The 27,097-nt window shown below is 46.3% G+C and overlaps 2 protein-coding genes across 9 annotated transcripts in view; one reads left to right on the top strand and one right to left on the bottom strand.

Annotated features, from left to right (window-relative positions):
- Positions 1 to 25,097, top strand: part of LOC133505792 (circadian locomoter output cycles protein kaput-like) — a 40,922-nt gene extending 15,825 nt beyond the window's left edge. For 4 of the 8 annotated variants that reach the window (XM_061829247.1, XM_061829248.1, XM_061829249.1 and 1 more), the window contains exons 21-24: positions 1,598 to 1,791; positions 1,889 to 2,018; positions 2,114 to 2,251; positions 4,470 to 8,388. In XM_061829247.1, the coding sequence (XP_061685231.1) occupies positions 1,598 to 1,791; positions 1,889 to 2,018; positions 2,114 to 2,251; positions 4,470 to 4,748 (741 nt within the window). In that variant the 3' untranslated portion in view covers positions 4,749 to 8,388. Of the gene's footprint in view, positions 1 to 1,597; positions 1,792 to 1,888; positions 2,019 to 2,113; positions 2,252 to 4,469; positions 8,389 to 24,999 lie in introns of those variants that run through there. The other 4 variants (XM_061829251.1, XM_061829250.1, XR_009796340.1 and 1 more) reach the window with 3 other exon arrangements.
- Positions 8,521 to 26,693, bottom strand: kitb (KIT proto-oncogene, receptor tyrosine kinase b). Its single transcript, XM_061829245.1, has 21 exons — positions 26,594 to 26,693; positions 23,170 to 23,433; positions 22,736 to 23,020; positions 20,684 to 20,823; positions 19,696 to 19,864; positions 18,328 to 18,517; positions 18,154 to 18,269; positions 17,962 to 18,076; positions 16,453 to 16,640; positions 16,021 to 16,127; positions 14,696 to 14,822; positions 14,526 to 14,630; positions 14,347 to 14,457; positions 13,669 to 13,807; positions 13,531 to 13,595; positions 13,349 to 13,440; positions 13,146 to 13,268; positions 12,447 to 12,558; positions 12,262 to 12,361; positions 11,542 to 11,647; positions 8,521 to 11,372 (listed from the first exon to the last, which is right to left on the bottom strand). Exons 1-21 carry the CDS (start codon positions 26,661 to 26,663, stop codon positions 11,226 to 11,228), a joined length of 2,871 nt encoding a protein of 956 aa, XP_061685229.1. The 5' UTR covers positions 26,664 to 26,693; the 3' UTR covers positions 8,521 to 11,225.
- Positions 26,694 to 27,097: the final 404 nt, after the last annotated feature.

Genomic DNA, 27,097 nt, shown 5'->3' with positions numbered 1-27,097 from the left:
ACAAGCGTGCGTGTCTCCAAATACTTCGCATTCATTCGAATTGTTTTTATGGGGAAGCCGTTTAAATGCATGGCATTTGTTCTTCTGCGGCTCCGTGAAGTCTTCGTATGATGCCGTTAAGCCCGGCAAGCTGTTTTGCCAAACAGCTTTTCAGCTTTGCCGTTGGCCGTGGAAGCGAAGCGATTGTGGACCATCTTTCTCTCTTCTAATCGAAGCACTCGTGTCAAGGGGTCCCAACGCAATGAATCGTGACTCCGTCTTTGGTCTCGGTAGCTCTTCTGGCAGTGTCCCTTTTGTTTGTTTCTATACTGCAAGCGTGCTTTCCAAAATGTGTGGGAAACGTAGTTCTTTTCGTTTGTGTCACCGATGAGAGATGTCACCAGGCAGCACCTCCATGCAGGTCGGCGGCCCATGCTCCCGGCTGCGTGCGTGACAATTACAGACCATTTGCTAATTTTTTTTTTTTTTTTAAATTATGATTATATTTTTTTTTTGTAAGATCCCCTTTGACGCGAGAGAAAGCACGGTCTCTACCTTTGCTTCTTTATGCCCACCCTGTACCATTGACTTTCCTTATTCCATCTCCGTAATTCTCGGCCTACGGAGCGCACCTGGTTACACGCCTCACCGAGTACATTTGTAAAGGAAATACCATTTGGTACATACATACACCGTAGCAATGTAAAAGCTGCAAGCGCTCACTTCGAAACCCACATTGAAACACGTGATTTTTACAAAGAATGACGGTACACACGAAGAGTTTTTACGTTAGTGCTAACGCTAGTGTGGCGCTAGCATTAACTAACGTTAACAGGGCCGGTTAAAATAAAACTTACTGCTAAATATCAGTGAGACATGCCAGTCACACAGCAGCAACACACTATTACAGCGCTAACGGGGCCGGTAAAAGTCACTTCCTCGGCACATATGCGCCGTCGGTCTCATTCTCACCTTTTCCGCTCGAGTGCCCCCTTGCGGTCGTTAGAAAAAATGCACAAATTAGTCGCATCGCCGCATAAACCGCAGGGTTGAAAGGCGTGTGGGGGAAAAAGTCACTTACGGTGCATACTTTGCAGTGTGAAGTCAATTCGAAGATGATCTTTTTTGGACCAAACTGGTCAACTGCAAATCACCTGGGCTCTGATTTCTAATCAAATGTTCAGATCGGGATATCTCTTGTAAATGTTTCTTGAACACTGTATTTTTTTTTCCTGTATGTTTTTATTATATTCTGTGTTTGAAGTGTAATTTTTGAGTATTTAGTGCATGGAATATGTGTTTGGGCTGAAAAACAAAAAAAGGTACAGAGCATATGTATCTGGTTTTAATTTCTCAAAATAGAAGTAGATAGATTTGATTTCAGATTTACATTCAGTGCACTATCTGGGCCTGTATAAAACCACCAAATCATGCAGCTGTAAGTCATTTTCACATTGTCAGGCTTTAAGCTGTCGCATATGATTTGTTGACTGCGTCTCTGACCATCTGCACGTTGCATTGGCGGAGGGGAAAATAAGACATTCCGAAATGGAGAAAGCAGTTTCTGGGAAGATGCGAAAGATTGTTTTTTTTTCCTCTCGGCTTCGGCCCTCTCCAGACCCAGCGGCAGTCTCAGCAACCGCCCCAAGCTCAGGCCCAGCCGCCGAACTCAGTGCCGACCCAACTGTACAACACCATGATGATCTCCCAGCCGGCGCAGCACAACGTGCTCCAGATCAGCACCAGTATGCCGCAGAACAACACGCAGCAAGGCGCCGCCGTGGCCACGTTCACACAGGACCGCCAGATCCGGTGAGTTTTTCGATTCAATCGTGACGTTCACAGTCGATTTGTGCGCGATCACGGAAGCGTTCTTACTTTGTTTTTTTTTATCTCGTCCTCCTGGCAGTTTTCCAGCAGGGCAGCAGCTGGTGACCAAACTTGTAACAGCTCCAATGGCGTGCGGCGCTGTCATGGTGCCGACCTCCATGTTTATGGGTCAGGTGGTTACTGCGTACAACCCCTTTGGTGGGCAACAGGTAAGGACAAAAGAAAATTGCCACGTGAATCATATTTTCAGACAAGCATTTGCGCTGCTTGTTGTTTTGTTCAAACTCCTTGTCCACATTTTCAGCAGGGAGGACAAACCCAGACACTGACTCTCCAACCAGCGCAACCTCCCCAGGGTCAGACGGACGGGTCCAACCAGACGACTGTAGTGGCGCAAAGTGGCCAGCAGGGGCAGCAGCAGCAACAGCAGCAATTCCTACAGGTACCGTGAGATGGCACCAAGTGTGCATGATTGAAATGGGATCGGCATACTTAAAAGTATTTGTTTTAATTGCGCTGTTTGGGAATCTTCTGATTTATAAATTTATTTCATAACTATATATTATCTCTTCCTGCTTTTCATTCTGTACTAAAACTGAAAAGGTGTGGGGATTTTTTTTTTGCGTGAAAAGTGATACAAGCAGATGTATCTCGATTTAGAAGGCTGTGCAAAACTTTGTCAGTAGTTTTATTAAAAAAAGTGAAACTCATATATTATATAGCTACACTAGCGTGGATGATTGAATTATATAATCAACATTTTTTCAAGTGTTACCATGATTTACAAATTATGAGGCCCTGTAGCTCAGTGGTTAGAGCACTGGTTTGGTAAACCAGGGGTTGTGGGTTCGTATCCCACTGGGGCCTCCACTCCCTGAGAAGGGTTGCGTCAGGAAGGGCATCCGGCGTAAAAATTGTGCCAAACATATATATGCGTTCATCTGAGATGAAAGGAACACACACACCATGATTTACAAATGATCCCATTTAGGAGCTTTCGGGGTTACGAGTTGTTGCTTGCTCATAAAAAGAAGAAAACTACTAGTTTAGGTTTTTTTTTTTTTTTTTTTTTTTAAATGGTGATACGTTTTTGAGTGAACTGAAATATACTCAGGAGGAATCTCAGTTCACGAAAATCAGTTAATGAAAAAATATTCGAACAAAATATTGCTTGGGTTGAAGAACTTTTGGTCCGTGAACAGTCAACATCCATGCAAAATGTGCAGTGTTTTTCTTTCTCACACAGGATAAAATATTATATATATATAGGGGCAAGTGCAAGTGTTTGTGTCATTTGGAAGGTCAGGAAAGTGGCAGTTACACCAATGTCCAGTGAGATGTCGTTGGTGTGACTGGACGTGCGCCACCTCATGTTGTTTTTGCTCAATTGTCCCTTCTTGAATGCAGTAAATGGTTGCGGCGCTTGGCTCCGTGTACTCACTGTGGGTTTTTTTGGGATCAGCCCAAGGATATTTGACTTAAAATGCTGAAAATGGATTTGATCTGCAATTAAATTGAGTCGCGTGCGCTGGAACAAATTAAACTTGGAAGTAAATGTGCCAGTGATTTTCATGGATATAAGTTGCAGCCAACAAAGACATAAATTTGACTTTCAAAACAAGCCGACAAAGCTTTCAACTAATAATAGTCACACTGGAACTAAACCTCATTGGCTAGTGACCAGTTGAGGGTGTACCCCAGTCACTCACATTTGAAAAATGCACGGGTGTGGTCAGGATAACTCATCGGTCAAAGTTAGTTAGATTTTTGGGACGAGATTATAAATGAGTAAACTTATCATATAACTTAACCATAAACGAAAAAGAAGTGTTATTTCCTTGATTGTGGCCTGTTTGGAGACTTATATCTCAATAAGGCGAAAAATTGCCACCCTGGCCATGAATGGGTTAAAAATAAAATAACTAAAATAGAAAACAAACATTTCAAATTCAGAAATGATCATTTCCAATTTCAACTGATATTAGTCGAACATGATATGAAACTAAAATTTTTCATCAATAAAAATCATTGATCTGACAAACTTTTTCTGAAGAAAAGTTTGGTCTATATCTGCAATGTTTTGAAAATGCTGAAAGTTGAGTTCAACATAATCGGCGTTAGTGGCAACAAGCCAGCGATCCATTGGAAGACATTCTTGTCGGCAATCGTGATGTGTTGTTATGATCTAGCGTCATTTACGCCGCTTTCTATTGTCAATCCATTGATGAAAGCTATCAGTAGATGATCAGACGGAGACAGAGGAAACGTTTTCAACTTCAAGATAACGGGGGAGGCTTGTTTTGTTAACAACGTTTATGAAATAAACACGTAAATTAATATCAAGACTTCACAAAATAAGACACGTCTTTCATTATCTATTTTTTTCTACTCCTAACAAATTTTACGCTCGTGATTTGTCATGCTCGACTGTGCATATTTGTGAGCGCGCTCGTCAAATGTGAGTGACTGGTACCCCACCTCCTGCCTGAGGGTAGTCGGGATAGGCTCCAGCACCCGTGACCCTTGTGAGGATAAGCAACTCAGATAATGGATGGATGGATATTTGAATGTATTGAGATGCTTCAACTTGTATTTGTTCACGCACATTTACAAAGCCGTCGTATTGTTTAAACTTTTTTTTTTTTTTTTTTCCCTGTTAGGGCACTCGTCTTCTCCATAGTAACCAGTCCACCCAGCTGATTCTGCAGGCAGCTTTCCCACTTCAGCAGCAGGGTTCCTTCGCCCAGACAACTCATCAACAGCAGCAGCAGCAGCAACAACAACAACAACAGTCACAACAACGGCAACAGCAGCAGCAGCAGCAGCAACCACAATCCCACCACCAGAGGCATCAGCAGCAGCTCAAACCTCATCCCCAGAAACAGCAGAAAGCGCCATCGTCGCACAGGACTGACAGCGTCACCAGCCAACCGCAGTAAGGTTCCCGAGGGCAAAGCAGCACTTAGTTGGAAAAGGAAGGAAGGAAAAAAAAAAAAAATGCCGAGGGCCTGCGGCATACATTTCTTTTAGCTGTGTGGCGGGCCGGCAAACCCGTCGTGCTGAAAAGTGTGATCACAGGAACGAGGAAATCTGCGACTCCGCGAGGATCTCACGAAAGAGGATCGCCGGGAACGAGCGGGACAAATGAACCCCGGCGAGCTTCCGGTTTTGTCCCGGAAGGGGGGCTCGTGAGTCCGGGGACTGTGACAAAGACACCCGCATCGCCACAGTAACCGAAGACTGTTGGAGGTGTGTCAAAGTGGACTAACCTTGTACAAATTTCCTGTATGATATTAAGAAAAAAGTGTAAATATCCAATATAGCCTAACAGGAAACAGAAATGTAGTATTTTATATGATTGCATGGAAAGAATAACTGTGTAAGCTTTTATTAGTCGCTTTTGAAAATTTTTACTTTCTTCAAAGTGTTTCCTGACGTGGTGACGAAACTCCTCTGATGAACCTCCCCCTCCTCCCTCCCCCCCGCACCCCCTCTCACGTTCTCACAAAAGTCCACTATTAGCTTTGAATAGTTGGGGGGGAGGGGATAACAAAATGAAGTGAGGTTTTGTTTTTGTTTTTTTAACTTTAAGTGTGCAACTCAAGTGTTTTTAAGCACTGTGACATTAGTCCTTTGACACTGCCTGTTAAAGCCGCTTCCCCCCCAGGTGGCTTTCTTCTCCAAAGGGCGCAGGCACGGAGCGGCGGGGAGGACCAAGTCCGGCCCCACCCTCACGAGTAACATCAGAGCCGTAACAAGAGGTGGCACGCCAGCTGTGTTTAATGGAAGTCTTCAACGCCAGGTACAACGCGATGTTGCGTCGAAAGCAACTGCCGCTGTCGCGGATCCAATTTTGCTAACGCGGGATGCTCAGACACGGCGCGAAAGGCCGTACAGGCAAACAAACGCTCGCCTTCTGTTCCGGCTCTGATCGGGAAATTTCTCTTTTTTTTTTTTTTTTCTTGCAGGATTTCTGTGTAACAGAGTCTGCTGACATAAAAATGTCATTAATGTTTATTTTTTTTTTTTTATAACTCTTTGACACACACACACACACACAAAAAAAGATATTGAATCCAGTCTAACTGAACTATTTGCGGGATGATCGCCGCACGTATTCCAAGTGCCAATCGCGTAATCCAGTTTGTTTGAATTCCCGACGACAAAGGCGTCCATAGAAAAATGTGTATTTTCCAACAAGAGCTAACCCCCAATAACGATGATGATGATGCGTGCGTGTATATATATATATGTAGAAGGGATTATTTTTGAACAGTCAAGAGAGCCCTATACGTAACAGAACAGTATATCCTCATGAAACTTTAGCACTTGATGTGGTTGTGTACAGTAAATCACTGACCGAGATCCCAGTCGCTTGTCACTCGTTGTGTGAGAAGTGCGTGCATGTGTGCGTGTCTTACAGTAATCGATTTAGTAAGGGTTTGAAGTTACCGAATGGTACTTGTACTCTCAGGAATGTGGAAAGTTTTGCTTCTGCCTCAGTCTGGAACCAGACCCGGAAGTGTCAAACTGTGCTGCTGTAAAGACCAGAGGCTGCAATTTAAAAAAAAAAAAAAAAAGAGAGTCACAAGGAGTGTGGTGACCGATGATGATGATGATGACGATAACCGTGATATGACCCACATTCTTGAACCGAACAAACGGTTTTTTGGGACCCGCAAAGCTCGACATAGGATGTTTGCCTCCTGGCCTTGTGCTCCATCACAGTTTAACCCTTCCCTTCCTCGTTGGGCCTCAGAAAAACCATCATGCAGTTCACTACAATTGTGCGTCAGTTCTCAAGCAGCAGTAAAAAAAAAAAAAAAAACCAGGACCAGGTCTATGTGGACCTCCTCACTTCACTTGTAAGCCATATCAAACGCAAAAGCCTCGGTTTGGAGGAAGTGTCGACGTTTGGCGTAGGAGCAAGTTTGTTTTTATGTTTTGTTTTCAGAATGTGTTTGGGTGGAACCTTCAAAGTCAAACTTCCAAGTTGTCCTTATTTCAAAACTTTTTTTCCACGTGGGAAATCGCGTAAGCCAAATCGTTTTACTCAAACAGTCCTTCACAATACCCTGGTTGTACCTACGCCTGTTTTTTTTTGTTTTGTTTTTAATACTAAAATTCTCACATTCCTAGTGTAACCACTGTAATGCAAAACTAAGGTAATGTTTTATTACAACGTTTTCCTAAGATTTCAGTCTTCCAGCGCACATGGCTTAAAAACATGAAGCATTTATTCATTGTCACGCTAACATTTATGCATTTGATTCAAAAAAAAAAAAAATCAGAACAATTATTGTCATCACTGATAGTGTTGTAGCATCAAAAAAAAAGGGGGGGGGGTGTGCGGGCAGTTTGACATTTAAAGATATTTTTCTAACAAATGTTTGACTTTGGATGTTCCACTGTGTTGCTTTTTCGTGTGCATGGGTGCTCGTGCGGTGACGATAAGCGTCTCCTGTTCCCCGAGTTGTTCTCGTATTTCTCGGGGGGTGTCGGTTGCCCCTGGCGATAGCCAATCAGTTCTTGCGTTGCAGTATCAAGAAAATTGTCATATTCAAGGAACTTTCCTCGCCGGTTGGGCTCAGTGTTCTGAAAGCCCGTGTGTGGGACTGCTCAACTTGAATTAGTGTGCATGCGTGTGTGTGTGTGTGTGTTTTTGTGAGAGGGTGTGAACGTTTGTGCAAGCATGCTTAACGTGTTGCTGTCAATTCATGTTCTTTTCATATGGAAGTAGACGTGTGAGTGGGGGAAAACACAAATGGATGTTTGTAGGCAATGCAGCACACGAGGTCCCCCCAGACCCAAATCCCCACCCGCAACCTCGAGTTGTAAAATGACTGACGGCCCAACACTTCCCACCGTATCCTTTAGAACCGATTTGCGAACAGATCCTACCTGCAACTTTGACCCGCCCACCTCATAGCAGACATGTTGTAGATGTTCTTTGAAGCGTGATGCCGACCTCTTCCTCTTTTTTTTTTTTTTTTTTTTTTTTTTTGACTGTGTGTCACTGATCAAGCCAGCCCAAAGAATGTACAGTAGGCCTATAGATGTCTTTCTTATTTTTGAAAAGAGACGAATGGATGTTGTCGATTACGTGCGAGAAGGTAAAGGTGCGGAAACTACGAGATGTTTCTTGCACAAAAATCTAGATGAGAATTATAATGGTCAGGTTTAACATTATAAAAAAAGCTCTGAATATTAATTTTTTTTTTTTTTTTTTAACTCCCCAATCAAATTGTGGTGTATTATATTTGAAATGACAGACGGGTGCCCCCTCCCTTTCAGACCGACCTCCCCACGACAAATTGGTTTTCGAAAAACCTTCTGTAATACTGTACACAAAAGACAACCGTATTCAGTGTAAAACGGTGCTATGCTTTCTTGTACTGTATGTACCCTGTATGTATATCCCTGTGCTCCTTTTATCTACCCCAAAGTCAGATGTTATAATAATAATAATAATAATCAATATTTTGAAGAAAAAAAAAATGCTATTGTTATTATAACCCCCACCACCCCACCCTCCTCCTCTTGGTCAATTTGAAAATAAACACAGCTGCGAATATGATATATGTCACCGTGGGAATGACTTTTTCTTTTTCGATTTAATCAAAACTGATCGATCAACATATTCTCATCATGTGATGCTGGAAATATGAATATACAGTCTCATGTTTGAAGCCGTTAATATTTACGCTGCGATGACGACAAAAAAAAAAAATGGACACGTTGTTGCCTCTACCTTCACTGGTACTTTCTTTATTATAACAAGTCGACAAACGGTATCAAAACTGCAGGGGGCCTCCAAACCGGACCGTGTCCCCTCGTGACCACCAGACTTAGCCGGTCCAAATCTAAAGGCACATCTCTATCATATTTACAATGAATACACACGTGACGAGTCAAAACGAAGAGCACACACACGCACCAATCCTGAACGCTAAACTAAGATTAACCCTAACCACACAAATACATATTCTTACATCCATCCCACTTGACCTGTTCAAGGTCAAATGTGCAATGCTCATGTAAGAATTTCTAACAGTTTCTCTTTTTTTTAGGGGGGTCTTTACAAGGAGTTTGCGCTTGCATGTCGTGGTGACACTCGATGAAGACATCACATAGTGGCGAATACGGTCGATTGTGTTCCACCGGACTAATGATTCGCAAGGGAAACCACAAAGGTACAAAAAGCCAAGCTATAAGTGCCAAAATTAAAAACCCCCAAAATATTTGAAGCTATTTTAGGATTTTCACAGCAGGCAGCGTAACAGTTTTTCCATTTCTTATTTGGATGCGTAGCTAGTACACCTGCTGCGGTTGGGGGACGCTTACAGTACGCGTCGAGTTTTCATGCTAAGGTAGCTAGCTACTCACTTATCGCAGCTTAGTGACCCTTTTTAATTGCGGTTTGGTGCCAAGATACGGTAACAAACACGCCATTTCGGTGATAAAACATAACTGAGTTTGGGAGCTTTCTGTATTTCCAGTTTTGTAATAAACCAAGATGAGAACTATTGGTTTCAAGTGAGCGAAGCCTGGTAGCTGCCAGAAAACCAAAAGAACTGTATTCCAAGTCTTGGAACTAAGGGGTAACTAACAAGCTGCCTTGGGGACAAGCCGAAAGGAAAAGAAGAAGAAGAAATGGTGAGCTTTCAGTTTTGATGCTAAATTAAGATAGCTAGCAAGCTACTTGGATCAAGCCAAGATGATTTGAGAGCTTTCTGTGTTTCAAGTCGGCCCTAGTATGGATTTGAAGATAAGCTAGCTCAGGGGGCTGTCTTTACCGATTCAAACGGACAAAGTCTTTTTGTGTTGCTGATCCTGATGCTAAGTTAAGATACTGTAAGATAGCTATTAGGCTACAAGCTCACGACTATTTCAAGATAGCATGGTCTGACAAACAAAACTGTAATCAGCAAAAAGTGACTACAACCAAATGCGAGCTTTAGATATGATCAGAGGCTGGACACCCCCATCGGCGCCACACCGACGCTCATGTTGTACACGATGGGCAGTTAGCGCTGCTGTTGGCTTTTTGGTGACGTCAACCTGAAATTGTACCGCACGGATCAATAGACGGGACATTACCGCAGGTTGTATCTAGTGTGTGTTTGTTGCGTACATTTACAAACCCAGTATTCCGACAAAGTTGGGGCATTGTGTAAAACGCAAGTGAAAACGGAATACAATCATTTCCAAACCCGATTCGGTTGACTACCCTAAAAAGGCGGCTCATGTGAGACGGACTGACGTCAGGTGGCAAAGTGCGCAGCGGTCTGATGAGTCCACATTTGGAAATCGTGGCTCTTTTTGTCCACCTCAAAGACAAAAAGGATGTTCCAGATTGTTATCGGCGTTAATTTCAAAAGCCAGCATCTGGGATGGTATGTAGGAGCGTTAGCGCCCATGGCGAAAAAATCCACGTACAGGACGTTTTGGAGCCACATATGCTGCCATCCGAGCAAAATCTTTTTCTTTTTCATTAGGAAAAAAATACAACAGCAGACAGCCGAACTGCTGAGCAACCAAAGTTGTAAAGTACGTCATTCTCCTCAATGGGAAAGAAATTACCGTAATTTCCGGCTTATTAGCCACGACTTTTTTTCACACACTTTCAACCCGGCGGTTTATGCGGTGGTGCGGCCAATTTATGCAATTTTTTTTTCTAACAGCTGGAAGGGGGCACCCAAGCGAAAAAGGTAAGAGTGAGACCGGTGGAATATATGTGCCGAGGAAGTGACTTTTACCGGTCTGGCCTTGTTAGCTCTGCGCTGGCGTGTCACTGCCGTGTCTCAGTGATTTTTACCGGTGTGTTTATTTTTAACCGGCCCTGTTGGCGCGGCGCTAGCGTTAGCGTTAAACTCTCTGTTTACCGTCTTTCTTTGTAATTATCTCGTGTTTCAACGCGGCCATTTGAGGCTTTTACACAGCTTGTATTTCTTTGAACCTTCGCTATCTTGTCTTTTTAGTCTTTTTCAGTTGAACGTACCGTTGAAAAGGATCTGCAGGTCATTGTATTCTGTTTTTGTGTACATTTTCCACAATGGCCCACCTTCATTTGGTTTTGTAAAATTTGTTCTGCCTCAGCGCTTGTGCGCGTAAATGCAGCCTCTACCCACAAGAATTTTGTAGCAGTTCCAAATGTAGTGTTACTAGTATTAGTAGTAGTAGTAACAAAAGTGTTTTTCTTGACTGTTTTTTTTAATGGAACCTTCTGCTACGCATGAAAAGAAGGCAAACTGTTGAATTTCCGTGGCAAAGTGTAGCAGTTTCAGCACAGCACGTCGGCCATATTTGTGGAATGTGTTTCTGCAAGACTTGCTGCATGCATGCAGCTGAGGATCACTCCAGTTCCAATTCAACGTGCAAGCGTTCTGTATGGTTCTCTACTCGTGCGGAGTGGATCAGACATATTCCAGGAAGACGTCCGCGGTATTCTGCAGTAAAGGCTGGGTGGGGGCCGTGGTGCTGCAGACGGAGCTCAGCCTCCGCGACGGCGCCGCCCTCTGGTGCTCCGAGGAATCCGCGGCGTTGCTCAGCCTCAGGTAAATCTGAGGAATGATGCACTCCAAAGCTTGATTTTTGTTTTCTTGCCCCGCGCCCCCCCCACAACAAACTACAACCCGACGTTGGTTGAACTAGAACCCTTAAAGCGTCACGAGGCAAAGACGTGCTGGTGTTCAAATACAATCAAAACCATTCATGTTTTGTTCTACTTACATTCCGCGTGTTTTCTGACAGAAGAAGCTCAGTCTTCTCCACCAGTTTTCTAAAAGAGGGTCTTTTCAAAGGGTCCTGATTCCAGCACGAGAGCATCATATCATACCTGGGGGGGGGGGGGGGGGGCATGCAGTCCCACTTTGAGTAGATCAATCGAAAGTTATCTTAAAATCTCATTTGATATGTTCACCTCTGCTAACGGAGAACTCAAATTTGGCATGTTGTGATCTTTGATTCCCTGTTTCCGTGTCCATAATTTTGGGTCATCATTTTCAACATGACTTTTTACATTTGGAAAATTGCTATGAATCATTTCGTTAGAACTTTTAGCTGTTTTTTTTTTTTAGGAAGTGGAAAGTAGGGAGTTTAGAGCTTCGGCATGGACATTTGAGCCCAGGTCAAATGAAGTGATTTGCGAACAACCTTGAACATCGGCGTGTGACTAACTCGATCGGTACTCATAATCTCATAATCTAATTTCGTAACACAAAAATAACTCACACCCTGACGTTGAGCCCGCATCGAGCTTTTTGGTCACAGGACATTTCAATCACTAAATGGAACTCGAAACTTTGGCGTGTCGTTCTTCAGAATGCGCCAAGGTCTAAACAAAAATGTATGATCCGGATCCATATTCCAGATTTGGATCGCCATTCCAGAACCAGATTGTTTTGTGAGAGGGATAATATGATGTAAATGAACACACAGACACACACTTACATCTCAATGGGCGCAAACTCAGGCCTGCTCATCCTGTGGCCCTCCTGAATCAGTCGATAAAAGGTCGAGCCCACCTGCATCCCGGGGTAGGGGCCGCTACCTGCGTCCAACACACGTTGCTGCTGTTATGCTAATAATCGCCTGTCGGACATTCTCCGTCTGATCCGCGGCTCGAAATTGTTTACCCAGCGAGAAGATTTCCCATAGCAAGATGCCGTAGGACCACACGTCGCTCTCGTAAGTGTAGACGCAATCGAAGATGCTCTCGGGAGACATCCACTTGACCGGAAGACGTGCCTGCGTGGACGAAAGGCCGCATTACAGTCACGCTATGGACTATTTTTCAAAACATGTGTGCAAATGTTTCTATTGATTTCCTGAAATCGTTGGAAATCAACATTTCTATTGCTGGTGAAAGCAACACATTCCGTTTTAAGACTGTTTGGCGCAAAAACAAAAAAAAAGAAGACCTTGTGTCCGAGTCCATCCTGTTTGAAGCGTTTACAATTCCCATTTATTGCATATCATTTTTTGAACAGACAATCATTGCAAGGCACAAACAGACAAACAACTGTTCACACTCTCATTCACACCCGTGGAGAATTTAGTCTGTTTTTCGGAATGTGGGAGGAAGCTAAAATAGAGAGAACCCACTCACGCACAAGGGTGAAGAGGCAGGAACTGAAATTTCGAACCCAGTAGAAGAACCGGAAAGCATTTTGGGTCGCCGCTGAATGTCGAGTACGATTACAGACGAAAATACGTGGAACAAAAAACAGACCAAAATGGAAAACCTTGGCCTACATTCTCCGAGGACGTGCACGGCGGAAGGACGGCTATCGACGAGCGAGAAGAAACGAGGGATCGGAAGAAGCGGAACTCACATTTCCTCGCAGTACGTAGCTGGCGTCGGTGGTGATGTCCCGCGCCAAGCCGAAGTCGCAGATCTTGGCCACCCTGCCGTGAGTCAGTAGAACGTTTCTGGCTGCGAGATCCCTGTGGATGCACTGCGCCAGCCCAGCGGCGCGTGTCGACTTTGGAACCGGTTCTGGTGGCTCGTGTCAGTCTCGCGAAGGAGCGCACTTACATTTTTAGAGGTGATGTACTCCATCCCTTTGGCCGCTTGGTAGGAGAAGCTCAGCAGATCTTCAGCGGCCAAAGAAAGCTCGTCCACGTCTTCTGCGCGAGAGCAGGGAACACTTGAATTAGCTCTCCGAGCGGGTCAGGGCGCGCAGTCGGGCCTCAGCCCAGGATGGGAAAACGATTTACCTGACTGGGAGGACCTTTCTTTCTCCGAGGGACGCATGGTCACGTATTCTGTGCCGGTGGCTTCCCTGCCGCGCACACAAATCGGGTGAATGCCTTTTGACATGTGACGAAGTAAATTTCGACGAGATTGCGGCTCACCTCGCAGGCTCCGTTTGCTTGGCGACGTTGCGATAGTAACCGTCGCCCGTTTGGGAATTTAGGAAGGACTCTCTTTTCCTGCGCAGGAAGTTGAGGAGGTCGCCATAGCAACAGTATTCGGTGATCACTAAAATTGGACCTGGAGAAGGGGGTGCGGAGATTTCATCGAATCAATTTGACCGTAGCGCAACTCCGACGCGGGGACGGCGTTGGCTGTTATGAGGAGTTGATTGCGGCATCCGTCATCTCGGTGGACATTTGCACGGACGGTGTGGGATATTAATATTAAAGCTGTGTGACGAACAGCCAATGTCTGGTCAGTATTCAATCGCTTGAAACGAGGACTTTTCATGCCAAGTGTGACTTTCCACTTATTCGCTATCTATCAAGATGCTGCAGAGCGGTCGATTGCGAGGCCCTGACAGGTAGAAAATATCGCCTAACTGCACTCCGTCAGCTTCTTGTCAGGGGCGGCCGCCGTCGCCTCGACGGTCCAATGCGGTATCTGATTTCTATCAAAAGCGTAATAACTGCCTCACGCTGCAGCGAGTCGGCGCTTCTTGAGCCATAGAGAAATCGATTGTGAAGTCGAGCTGAGGCAAAAGAAAGACGATTTGAGAGTTCAGCGAGAGGACGAAAGCTGGACTGAAGTTTTCGTTGTTTGGAGGTTGCGCTCACCCGCGACCGTGCAGGCTCCCAGCAGGTTGACGATGTTCATGTGGTTGCCGAGGTAACTCAGCACCTTCAGCTCGGACATCAGCGCCTCCTTCTCCGTGGCGTGAGCGTTGGCTGCGATGACATTGAGGCATCGTCACATGTCTCAGCAGGCCGAGGTACAAAAAAAAAAACCTACTTACGCTTGAGGAGCTTGACGGCGACGGTGGTGACCGTGTCGGCCGAGCACAGGCCGTACGCCGTGGCCCTCACCACCTTTCCAAACGCTCCGGAACCGAGAGTTTTTCCTGTTCGCGCACACGAACGTTGAAGCCGACAGACAAAACATCAACAGGCGCGTTGATCGTCGTACCGAAGCGCAGTTTCTGCCGAGGAAACTCCCATTTGGAGTCGTAAGGAAGCTGGGTGGGGTCAAAGTAGATGTAGTTGTTGCCGTGGATACTCTCGATGACTTTCCACTGGATTTGGAATTTGGGTTTCTGGTGGCAAGGGGCGAGATTAATAGAGACAAAACTGAAATTAGATTTCCATCCGTCCATCTATCCTCACAACGGTCACGGGACTTCCTAGAGCTAGTTTTTGTAGCCGGCGATCGGATTGCCAAGGTACCTGCCTTTGGCCACCACCCAGCCCGCTCGCCTACGAGCCCCACCTCCAGGCTTGGCTCCAGAGGTTTGCCCCGGTGACCCACCCAAGATCCGACATTTTCACCCGTCACAGGGGTTTTAGAGTCGTACTTTGCCTGGCCCCTCCCTCACCGAGGAACTTTTTTGCCATGGGTGACCCTACCAGGGGCGTGAAGCCCCAGACAACTCAGCTCCTAGCTCGGTCATCCGGGAGGGGCTCAGCCCCTGCTCCTCTGCATTGAGAGGAGTCAGATGAGGTGGCTGGGGCATCTGATGGAGATGCCTCCCGGACACCTCCCTGGTGGGGTGTTGTCCCACCGGAAAGAGACCCCGGGGACGACGTCTCCTCGGCTGGCCCGGGAATGCCTCGGGATCCCTCCGGAAGTGGCTGGGGAAAGGGATCCCCGCTGAAGCTACTCCCCCCCCCCCCCCCCCCCACGACCTGACCGGCAGAAGCGGTAGAAAATGGAGGGATGGATGGACGGGTCACAGGAGTGTTGGAGGCTTCAGTTGAAATTGCCAAATGATGATTTGCTCTACAAAAGGCATCTTTGTAACCAAAGAGCGCAAGAGGTGTTTATCTGTGAACGTTCACAATCCGGTACTGATTCAAATTGCTCATAATATTGTAGTTTTGTGTTATTATACGAATCATGTCTTTGAGTTCCTTCAATTTTGCAGTCGTGCCTGCTGTTGTATGCGGGCTTGGTCTCCCCGCATTGCTATTTCATTGCGCAGTAATTTGCTTTACGTGCACTTTAAATGCTGATGTAAGAGCCCGAGTCACCGGACTGGAGTTAAGAGCAAGATGTCATCCTGTTCCAAACGTGTCAATCGAATCTCCCTAATGGCTGACTGAGTCATTTAAACGTCATTACTGCGCGTACAAATTGTCACCATGAAAAGGGGATATCTATCTGAAGGAAATCGTTTGCAAGTTGTGAAAAATAAAGACATGACTCATCAGAGGATGAGCGCATCTCCTTTTGCGAGTCAAGTTTGGATTTCGTGACGCCGCAAGAACTTGACGAGGCGCTTTGTGTTCTCTTACCTGCATGTACTTATAGAGCAGCACCACCAGGACGAGGCAGAGGAAGGCGCCGGTGGCCACCATGCCCGTTAGAAGCGGGGTGAAGAGTTTGTGCGGGACCAGTCGCTCTGTTTCGGGAACAAAGCCGCAGTCAGGAGTCGGCGCACGGCGCGGGGCCCTCGGGCGGAATAAGACCGACATCTGCAGCAGCGGTGTTTGTTTGTGTGTCCCGGATTAGCGTGCCGACACCCGCTAATCTCGTTCCGCCTTGTCAGCGTTTGCTAATCTCGTTCAATCTGCGCGTTGTCACCGCACACCTGGCCCGGCGGGGTCGAAGGGTTTGTTTACGTGGGCGTCGTGAGGCAAGCGTGCGGGCCGACGCCTCCCCGCCGTCTACGTTTCTATCCGCGTGTGTTTCGCGTACGTGTCGGGAAGCCGGGGAGAGTTCGGTACCGCTGATGGAGAAGAGCGCGTAAGCTTCCTCTCGCTCGGTCGAGGCCACGCACTCCAGCGTGCGGAAGTTGCCGTGCTCCTTGCTGATATTCACTCGGCTCTCCACCTCACTCCGGCTGAAGGCGGACTCTGTCACCGTGGCGACGTCCGCGGTCTCCCATTGGGTGGCGTTGGGCAGGTGCGAGCACCTGTGGAGAGGTTACGCGGAAGGTCGTTTGGCTAATTCTGTAACCTATACAGCTATTTGGCGAATCATAATCATTTTTGCGATGACAGGGGCAGATTACACCTGTGATCATTTTCAATTGAATTCCACAATTTGTGATATTACCTAATGTTAAGTTTCTTCACTTGATCGTTTATGGTTTTGCTTTAAAGTACAGCCGGCAAAACCTTGTTGCTCAAGGGCCGCATTTGATTTTTTTTTAGAAAAGGCAAAGCAGCTATGCCAGTAAAAGATGGGGAAAAAAATGCTGTGGAAAATGATATTTCATTGGATTATTACTGCAATTAAACTATAATTAATGAACCGATGACTTCACAAGATTAATGATTCTTTAATATTTATGTAGATTTTTTGTATTTTTATTTTGTTTATATACGACAATAAACCAGTTACTGAATGAGAAGAATCATGAAAAATTTTATTTAAATTTTTTTTTATTTTAATTTTAGCAAGGCATACAACAGCTAAATGAATACAACCACTATTACAGAACTCTTGTTAATGTAAACGCCGGTTGGGCCTGATCGCCGAAGGGAATAGGCCGGAAGTGTTCTGGGGGCCATACTTTGCCCACCACTACCCTCCGCAGTATTTCACAATTGACATATTTTCCAACTCTTTTTAGCCTGAATATTTGTTTTTAATTTTATCCTGTTTGTTTTTTTTTTTTATTTTTTATTTTTTTTTTTTATAGACATTCAACTTCTCAGCCTCGGCTTTCGAAAGATATTTACTTGGGCGCAAAGCTACTTGGCGAGCTTCAGGCTTCTTAACTTTGTGTTTTAATAAGTCAGTTTGTTCGCCTAAAGTATGGCATACTTGGAGTTGGGGTAAAATGACTCGGTAACGTCGCACTTTGCGGTAGGAAACTAGTTAGGTTAAGTTAACCGCACAAACAACTGCACCAGTTCAGCTGTTGGGTAAATACAAGTTCTCATCTTGAAGCAAAAAATATTTGGTAGTCAAAAAGTACTGCTAGGTTAGTTTTAGCTTAGTTTTCATAACAATTTGGCTGAATGCCGTAAACTAATTTGAAAAAGGGAACCAATGTGAGTTTTACGGAACTAAACGACTCTGTCGTCGGCACACAGGGTTAGCCTGACTGAATAGAGCTAACATAGCTAGTTAGCGAGGTCCCACCGCCAAATTTTATTTTCAGGGGAAATACATTTATTAAGAAGAACATAAATAAGTAAGATCATTGTGGAGTAGCAGTATATGACGTTCTTGAACGTTGAATATTTGGCGTGCTTCTGCACTAGCGGATGTCAGCGACGCAATACCTTGTGTGGGGGACGTCGCAGATGTACCATCGGATTTTTGGAACCGGGTGACCGGCGGCGACGCAGCGCACCTGACCGTCGACGGGCCCTTCCTGTGCGATGATGACTGGCTTACCTTGGGGAGCGACCCCACATCATCAACACATGCTTAAATTCTTCCCAACTTGTTTTAGCAAAGTAGAATTGACTTACTATTGACATATACGTGAAATAAATGCTCGACCGATGCGTCTTCGTGGCTGGCGGAGAATTTATAGATGCCGGCTTCCGAGCCAAGAACTCTCACCAGTTTCAGCTCGCTCATGAACCTAAATGTAAAGTCGGGTGAGATTGGGGATTGTACCCTCGCTCGCCGGGATTTGCCACCTGTATTTGTGTCGGTGGACGGTGATGACGTGCTCTGTGGTGTTGAGCAGCCGCTTGCCGTCGTAAAACCAGGACAGGACGGCGGGTGACGGGTAGGCCTCAAACTCCACCCTGAGATTCAGGCTCTCCCCTTCTCGGACGCCGGCCTGGACGGGACTTGGGTGGCTTAACGTGGTAATGAACCCGATATCTGGACAACAGAGATGCACATACGGGATAGTTGTTCATTGAGCAACTTTTGTTGCGTCAGTGCTGAACGGTGTCTGCAGATTGTAGTCGCTTATTTCAGAATTCTTGAAAAACGGTCTTCTTTTCCTTTCGGCTTGTCCCATTCGGGGTCACCGCAGCGTGTCATCTCAGATGAATCCACATTTGTTTGGCGCAGTTTTACGCCGGATGCCCTTCCCGACGCAACCCCTCTGCATTTTAGCCGGTGGGGAGAAGCTCACAGCACCTGGTATTCCCAGGCGGTCTCCCGTGCAAGAACGAACCAGGGCCAAACCTGCTTAGCTTTCGAGATCTGACGTTCTCAGGGTAGCATGGCTGTCAGCCCTTCTTAAGGAACAGTAAATAGTGCAAAGGCATTTTGTTTGCAAAGACCACTGCACCGTAGTCACGATATTATGCTGTCATAGGCTTTTTGTTTATTTTTTTCACGGTGGCTACTCAGTCTTCACAATTTCTGGCCTTGCAGTTGCATAACGCCAGGCACATAGAATAAATCACATGTGGTCACATCAAGACAAATGTCATGGGTGAAATGAGATGGCAGTGGACTCATTCGGTTCCAATTCAAGCCAATGAGTCGACCAGAAAAGTTCCTACTGCATTACGAGAGCGTTTGTGCTTGTCATTTTAGATGCCTCGAAAACCTGACACCAACTTGCCGCGGTCTTGTCGACAAAGTCGTGTCCGAACGCGTCCGCGGTCCGAGGCTGTTACGGGTGCACCCTCTGAAAGTTTGAAGTCGGGATGGATGTTCCTGGAGGGCATCTGATTTACATGGTATGCAAATCAAGGAGAACGTTCGCGGAATTAGGCTGAGTTCATTTTTTCAGTCAACATGGATGGAAGCCAACGAGGAGAAGTCTTGGCTCATAGACACTTCAAGAAAGCTCAAGTGGATGACATCATATCGACGGTCGTTTTAACAGCTCCTTCAGCGCTACCACGTTAACCTTTCTACAGGGTTGCCGTGGAGGGCAAATTGCTTCCGAGTGGTTGAAAGGTTCGATACCGTTCAACAGTATAGAACTGCGTGTCGTATCAATCGTGGTTTTATTGGAGACTGCCAGACGCGAGACGATGATGTAATGCCATCATCTCAGAAGACACGGTGTCCAGTAGAGTACTCGGCGTAACGCTTACCGTAGACGTCCAGGCGCAGCGCCGTGGAGCTGCCGCCTCTCTCGTTGTGGGCCGAGCAGCGGTACGTCCCCGAGTCGGACTGCTTTACCCGTCCGATCGAGAGCCGGGTGGCGCGTTGATAACCCCGAGAGCCGGACAGGATGTGCGAGGTGTGCGCCTCGTCCGGATGCTGCGGGCAGAAAACGGCGCCAACCGTTAAGGGAGTCCCTTGACTTTGACTTTGCAACTGGCAACCGAAGAACAAGGAGCGAATGACAAACTACTGTAATTTCCGGTCTACAAGCCGCGCTTTCTAGCCTGCGGTTTATGCGGTGATGCGCCGCTAGTGTTAGCGCACCTGGTTGTAAGCTGGCTAGCTAGCGTTGAACTCTTTCCGTGTAGCGAGGCTTATAACCAGGTGCGCTCTGTAGGCCGGGAAATTACGGTACTCGCAATTTCAAATCTTGCTCAGCCTTTGTCATTGTTTTAACAAATGTCGAGGGGAAAAAAAAACCTTTGGTAGAACTTTGACGCCGATTAACCTTTGATCAATCACCGGAATCCACCGAATTTTTTTCGGGCCTGATCTAATGAAATCCCCTTTGGCCGCTCCTGACTTGTCACATTACGCGGGAATGTGACGGATGTGACCTTTGATCATCGAAATTGAATCACTCGTGACGCCCGATACCGCTTTCAGTCCATTTCAATCAACTCAAAGCGTTCTGAGTTTCAGGACGAGGATGCGGAAGGCGCCGACGTGGGAAGCCGATGCTGTGCTTTCGGGTGTTTTTGGGGCGGCAGGGGTGTGCACAATAATCCTTCTGAATATGCTGTGGATGAAACAATGTCACAGTTCAAGGCCATTTTAATCACGCCACATGGAAAATAGCCCGATGGGGAAACACATGACTTTAATTTTGAGAAACAATGTCCCCATTGTTAAAATGCTTATTAATATTATTTGTGGACGGAGTCACGTAAACTCGTCGCTTGATGTAAAACTCACCGCTGTGGACGGGTAGTCCCACTTGACGTTGAAGTCTGGGTTGACGTTGGAGGAGCTACAAGTCAGCTCAAAGTTTTCTCCTTTTCGTAAGATGACCTTCTCCCTCTGGGACAACGTGATGACCGGAAGCACTTCTGGAACTGCGTGCAAGAGGGGCAAGGTCAAGAAAACATTCAAAAAGGAACAAAAAAATCATCAGGATTCCTCAGCGCGTTCTTTTCAGGCATGTGCAATTATTAGATTGGCCGAACTGATGGAGATAACTCGCAAAATAGCAATGAAGGCAATTTTGTAATCGACTAAAAAGAGCCTGAAGAGCGTTGCCGTTAGATACAGCGACCGGATCATTTATCGTTATACTCTCATGTCCATTCCGTAGCCCTCGGCGCACATGAACTGCACGATTTACTGCTTTCAATAAATTGCCGTGACATCACCAACGGTCGTGTTTGACAAAGGTTGTCATGACTTTATTTGGCCCAGAGCCTTTCACGCTCTGTTACAAATCTTTGTTCAGCGCGGCGTTGCGTTAATCCCCGTGTCCTTCACCACAACCGCATTTTACTCCCTCGCTCCGTCCCTCCAAAAAAAAAAAAAAGCAGAGCGAGTCTTTGTTTGGGCATTGTGATGCAGCGCAGGCACAAACACAAACATGAAGGTCGGCCCTTCATCCGACGGCGACGTTTCAAACGCTTGTCCGGTATCCAGTACGCACTTTATGCTCTGTCGGTAACGATCGCCCTTTGTACTCTTCGGGTATCCGTGTTTGTGAATGGCTTAACTAAAAAAAAAAAAAAATCATTCTACTTTGCTCACGTTAAAGTGAGATTTGTGAGGCTTTCTACCGCACTTGTCTTCATCCAGGTTACAGGCGACTTCTGCGCTTGTCTGATCTGAATTTGGGCGCAGGGATGAGAATTTCGCGGAATTCAGCTGAAAATGGCTTTTTTGTGAAACGTTTAAATCCGTTAAGAAAATTTTTTTGACGCGGGGCGAGGCCGTGATCTAGACCGGCCGCCGGCATCCATCGGCAACGCCCGTCGTGAAATTTCTCACAGCTGTGATAGCGGAAAACGGGATTGCTATCTGTTTGCGTTAAATTTTGGTGTTCATAATAACGGTATTTCGTCGGTATTTTCACTCTGATGTTAACATTTCACAGAGAAGCATTGTTTGCTACGACATAGTTATAACTTAACGCGTATGTTATCGAGAGGTCTGCGCGTTTGCCAGTATGGAGAAAGTCTTGGAGCGAAAAGATGAAGGTTGTGCCGGGGAAATTGATAAAAAACTGCGGGGTAACAAAACTGTTGCAGATGGGCGTGGCTTGAAAAAAAGTATAACCGTGCAGATAGGAACGAAAACTGTATCAATATGTCATACAGAACACGTGCAAAAAGTGGACGTTCCCGGCAAAGTTCCGACATAATCAATTATGGAAGCAATGGAGCAAAAAAATATCCAGGAGCATATCCAAACCAGGTAAGTTCAATGTAAATTTCTCAAATATTACATAATTGACAACTGCGAATACGATTAGTCCTATCTGTAGCACTGGCCCTGTAGATCACGCATTTTATCGCTCACTTTTATATTTCATGATCTCTCATAATATACATATAAACAAATTACTTGTGTACTTATTTCTGAAGTATGACTTGTAAGTGCAGTCGCCTAGTTGATGTAAATTTCACTCAGTCTACATTTTTTTGGCAAAATTATTTTGGTTGCTTGGGCTCATATTTTAAAATTTCAAAATGTTATGATTGGACTGTATTTATATTGTTAGGAGTAACAAGAGGTCACCATCACCCAAATTTTCAGTGTTTTTTTTTGAAAATTGTTCATTCTCATCGCTCTGGTCTCCAGGCAATCGCATGACGCATATAGACAACCGTTCACATTCACACCTACGGACAATTTCGGGTTGTCATTGAACCCAACATGAAAACCAGGAGGCCACGAAGCTTTTCTCTCAATTCATTCGAACCCAACCAGCCATGCAGACGAGTCCCGGGGTCAGACGGCATCCGAAACCCGGACATCGGTTACCTAGGCGCACGTCTACGGTGTATTGGCTGGAAGTCACTTGATCTTCTCCGAGCCGCCCCACGCACACGTAGCAGCCTTCGAAGTCCTTCCTGGCGTTGCCAATGACGACGCCCTGCTCGCGGTGGGTCCAGTAGCTCATGGCGGAGGGCAAAGGTCGGCCGTCGCACGTCCGCAAGGCCACCGGCGTGACCTCCGGGTTGGTCACCAGGCAGGGGATGGTGCAGTTCTCGCCCGCGCGCACCAGGATGCCGTTGACCATGGTGCGCTGGAAGGCGTTGACGGGGTCTGTGCGGGTAGAACGCAGAAAGAGTGAGGAAATGAAACCACGGAACTTCTCTCGATACACTTCAAGAACCACACTTCTGGTCCACAATTTAGCGTCGATGTGTAACTGAGGGAAACCGCAGAACCCCAGACGAGCAACCGGCGCCCACCTTTCACGTATACGTAGATGGAGGCCCGCTCCAGCGTGTTGTTGTTGACGCAGACGTAGCGGCCCATGTGGTAGGCCTGCGCCGCCGGCACCTTGACGACAGCCGCGCCGCCCTCGTCGGCCTCCCCCTCCAGTCTGCGAGCTTTTTCCCTCTGCCACCTCAACGTGGACGCGGTGGCATTGTCACGGCAACGCAGCTCCAGCCTCCCCCGCTTGGGGACGACGACGTGAGGCCCGCCGGGGGAGATGACGGGCTTGCACCGCCCTGGATCAGATGACAATGGATGAGTCTTAACACGCAGACGAGTAATTGGGACACATCGGGCCGTTACACCTGCCAGATGTGAAAATGGAGTCTGTCCCACCCTTGGAGCAATAATAAGAAGAAGAATGTAGTCTGGAACTTATTTGCTTACTCGTTCCAAAAAAAAAAAAAAAAAAAAAAAAACAAAAAAACAAAACAGGGTGGAATCCAAAACGTATGCAAAACGTAGCATTGCAAGCTCGACACATTTGGTTCCCAGCTTTTATCGAGCCGCGGCACTTCCGCTACTTACTACTGATTCGGCATATTCGGCTTTCGTGTGATATTTTTGGGAGGAACCGGCAGTAAAACTTTTACAGTTGGACGGAATTTGAGCTCTAAAACGTATTTTTGCTGAGTAAAGAGGAGCTCAACGGCAAAAGCAGTTTTACATCCATTCTCGACCTCTATTAGAATTGTTTAAACACTTTTTTTCATTTTGCTGTACCGATTTTGACATTGTGAGATAACACCCACCAAATGATCAAAAATCACGTACACCCCCAAAACGAAAATGTCACGGAGAGTCGGAATACTGAAGTAACAATATCACCCGGATTTACCCAAAGATTTATGTGTTCGGTGTGAAATCCGGGCCTGTTGATTCCATTGCAGGGAGCCGAGACTTTGTTGTGTTGTATGAATGATGAAATATGGTTCGATGCACCTTCTCTTATACCGCAAAAGAGCAATTCATCATCTCCGTACAACTCCGCCACAGACAGATGATCAAAAATTAGAAGACACTATTTCTTGTCCATAAACAATAACTTGTAAAATCGGTTGAATTCCGGTGGTACACCGGAAGCTATCTCACGCGACGCAGTTCTCGGGAATGGCAAGTTCTACGGTGCTTCGCCGTTTTTTTGGGAAATGTGACTTCGATGTATTACGTAGGACTAGATGAGACTATTTCGGCTCCGACGAGGCTCTGTGGGATGTTCGAATAAGCGATGGCACCCTCGGGGTTATCAAGCGGGCTTCCTTCCGTCATCGAGTGTTTCGCCGATAGGCCCACCACACTCTCGACAGGGTTCAGCAGTGAATCCCAGCGTCCCAGGAATTAAGTCGGGGGGGGCGAGGTTTATAGATCGATTAAATGAGTAAAACATGTTTCTTGGTACTTTAATTATTATAGGACAACTGAGCCAATGCGGATTTATTCTCTCATCGGTATCGTGCGGATCCATTCAATTTCCTTTCAATGCGGCTTGCGATCGACTAGTCCGGGTTGTATTCGGCCTTTTTTCGTGCCCTTAAATCAGGCTCGCAGTAGCTGCCAGGACGCTAAAGCGGATAAGTGTCGCGGAAAAAGGACGCAGACGCTGCAGTAAAGTCACCATAATGAAATTTTGCATCGGGAATAAGCGGTGCAGGGCCAAAATGCAGAATGTCCCGGATGTCGATAAAAGAAGAGGAAAAAAAAAAAAAAAAAACCCCTCGACCTCATCAGATTTTGTGTTCATGCCGCCTCTCCCTGTCCTTTCTCTGCTGCCGGGTTGCGGAAACTTGCCCGGCAACAAGGAGCCATGTGACGTGACCAGGAAAAAAAAACAAAACAAAGTGAGCGCCACTGTGATGCTATCTTAACGGCGCCGTTCGTCGGGATCCGAGAAGGACAGCGGAAGTAACGGAGAGACTGGATGGAGAGCTGCGGTTTTAGCCCGACTTGATCCTGGCGCGTTGCTACAATCAACAAAGAGCGAGAGGAAAACAAAGCGCAGTACAATAAATGTGTTACGCTTGATGCCATGATTACAAAGCATCTTTTTCATTGGCACATCGCCACTGAAGAGTTATAGTCTCATCCGAGCAGCATTTCTATGTGGACGAATCTATAAGTAAGAGTGTCTATGTGCAGCAGTTTAGTCAAATCATTCAAATGAGCATAAATGAACGAATCCAACGTTTCCATCGTCGCCGGCCAGAATTTTTCTCTCTGCATATTGGGCCCTTTTTCTGAGAACTGGATCTTCATGTGACCGTTGCGCCTTCGGGCTGAACCCTGTCAAGCTCCAGAAGACCCAAACCGGTGCCTGTGTGAAATGTCAACATCTACCCCCCCCCCCCCCCCCAACAACCCACCCACCAATTTACTTTTTCTGGCCTTTGCAAAAGAGAAGAGAAACGTTGCAGGAAGATGCCGCCGAGGCTTTGTTTGCGCGAGGAGACGTCTTGCGCGCGTTTGGGATCTTTGTCGACTGCGCTGAGTCCGAGTGTCGTTTGGGTGTTGATGAATAATTGATTGCTTTCAAACTGACATCTCGCACACGCACGCACACACCTGTTGCCTGGTGCCGGGGAGGACGCAATCCCCCCCGCCACGGTGGTTATGCAAATAAAGCCTGATACGATCTGCAAACCTGAGCTCACGAGGTTGTGTTAAACTCCGGCGCAATCCCAGGAGCAATTTTGGTCTTTTCTTGAAAGAACGCAAACATTCCCGCGGATGTGGAAGAGCCAAACCGACGACCGGTTACGGAATCTTCCCAGAATAAACCCATATTGTTGCTTTTTTTTAATTGCACGGTTATATTTCCAAGGTTGATGCGTGTGCCCGGTCGTTTTATGTAGCCGACGAAAAAATGGAAATTCTGAGTGCCGCATCAAAAGCACAAAATAAACATACAGTTAGCAAGTGGATGCTCATTACAGTCATCAATATTCGTTTATGGTTGTTGTTATTTTGCTCGAGTGCGTAGGAACCATATTTCTGCTAAACTTTGTGGACGGGTGGGGCATGTGACCAAGAAAAAAAATATGAACCTTAAAGTCATTTTTTTGAGCATCCAGATAAAGGTGCGGAGCTATTTTGCCTTTTGTCCAGTCATGTCAGTTTTCACTTTTCCATAATTTTACAGTAAATGATACATGTGACGCAAAAAGGTGTTCAGTTTAAGACAAATGCTTTTATTATTTTGCCGTTGGCGTTCTGTTCTCCGCTGATGATTTCATCCTCAATATCCATCGGAGCCAAATAATCCCCAATTCTTCAACCCCCAAAAAGAGCTTTAAAAACACAACAACAACAACAACATCCCGAAATGCACTTCTGCTTACGCACACTGCAGAATTGTAATACTCTCAAGAGTAATCAAGTATTGTTCCCCCCCCCCCCTACCTGTCGGTGGCAGAAAAAACAAATGCGACGCCAAAACCATCCACAGGCACGTCGCGCTGAAGTTTTCCATCTCGGCCGCCGCCTACTCGCTGTGCCTCATGATTTCCTCCAAAGCGAGCGCGAGGACGAGTCCGCTGTCAAGTGATGGCGGCTGGAGAGAGTGCACATGCAGCGCTGAGCCTCTCCTTTCCGCCTCTCCTCCTCCTCTTTTCTCTCCTCCCTCCCGGCCACGCATTGGCTGGAGGCGCGCCAAAAGTGATGATCGGGAGGCCAATGACTGGAAATTTACTTGACAATTTCCAGGCCGTACGCATGATGATGGAAATGTTGCCTCGTGCTACTTTGTTTCGATGACTTCGACGCGTTCGCTTCTTGTACTCGGGATGCCCGGCGCTCGTTCCGTTGCCCGTGGAAACGCGTTCCGCTTTTGCGGAGACGGTTTACGATCGTGGTTGTGACTGCGTCACGTTGAAATTTATCGCTGGTAGTTTGCCACTTCGGAAC

This window comes from Syngnathoides biaculeatus, chromosome 9 (genome assembly GCF_019802595.1).
Source record: "Syngnathoides biaculeatus isolate LvHL_M chromosome 9, ASM1980259v1, whole genome shotgun sequence".
Classification (NCBI taxonomy): domain Eukaryota; kingdom Metazoa; phylum Chordata; class Actinopteri; order Syngnathiformes; family Syngnathidae; genus Syngnathoides; species Syngnathoides biaculeatus.
This window is presented reverse-complemented; position numbering and strand designations above follow the sequence as displayed.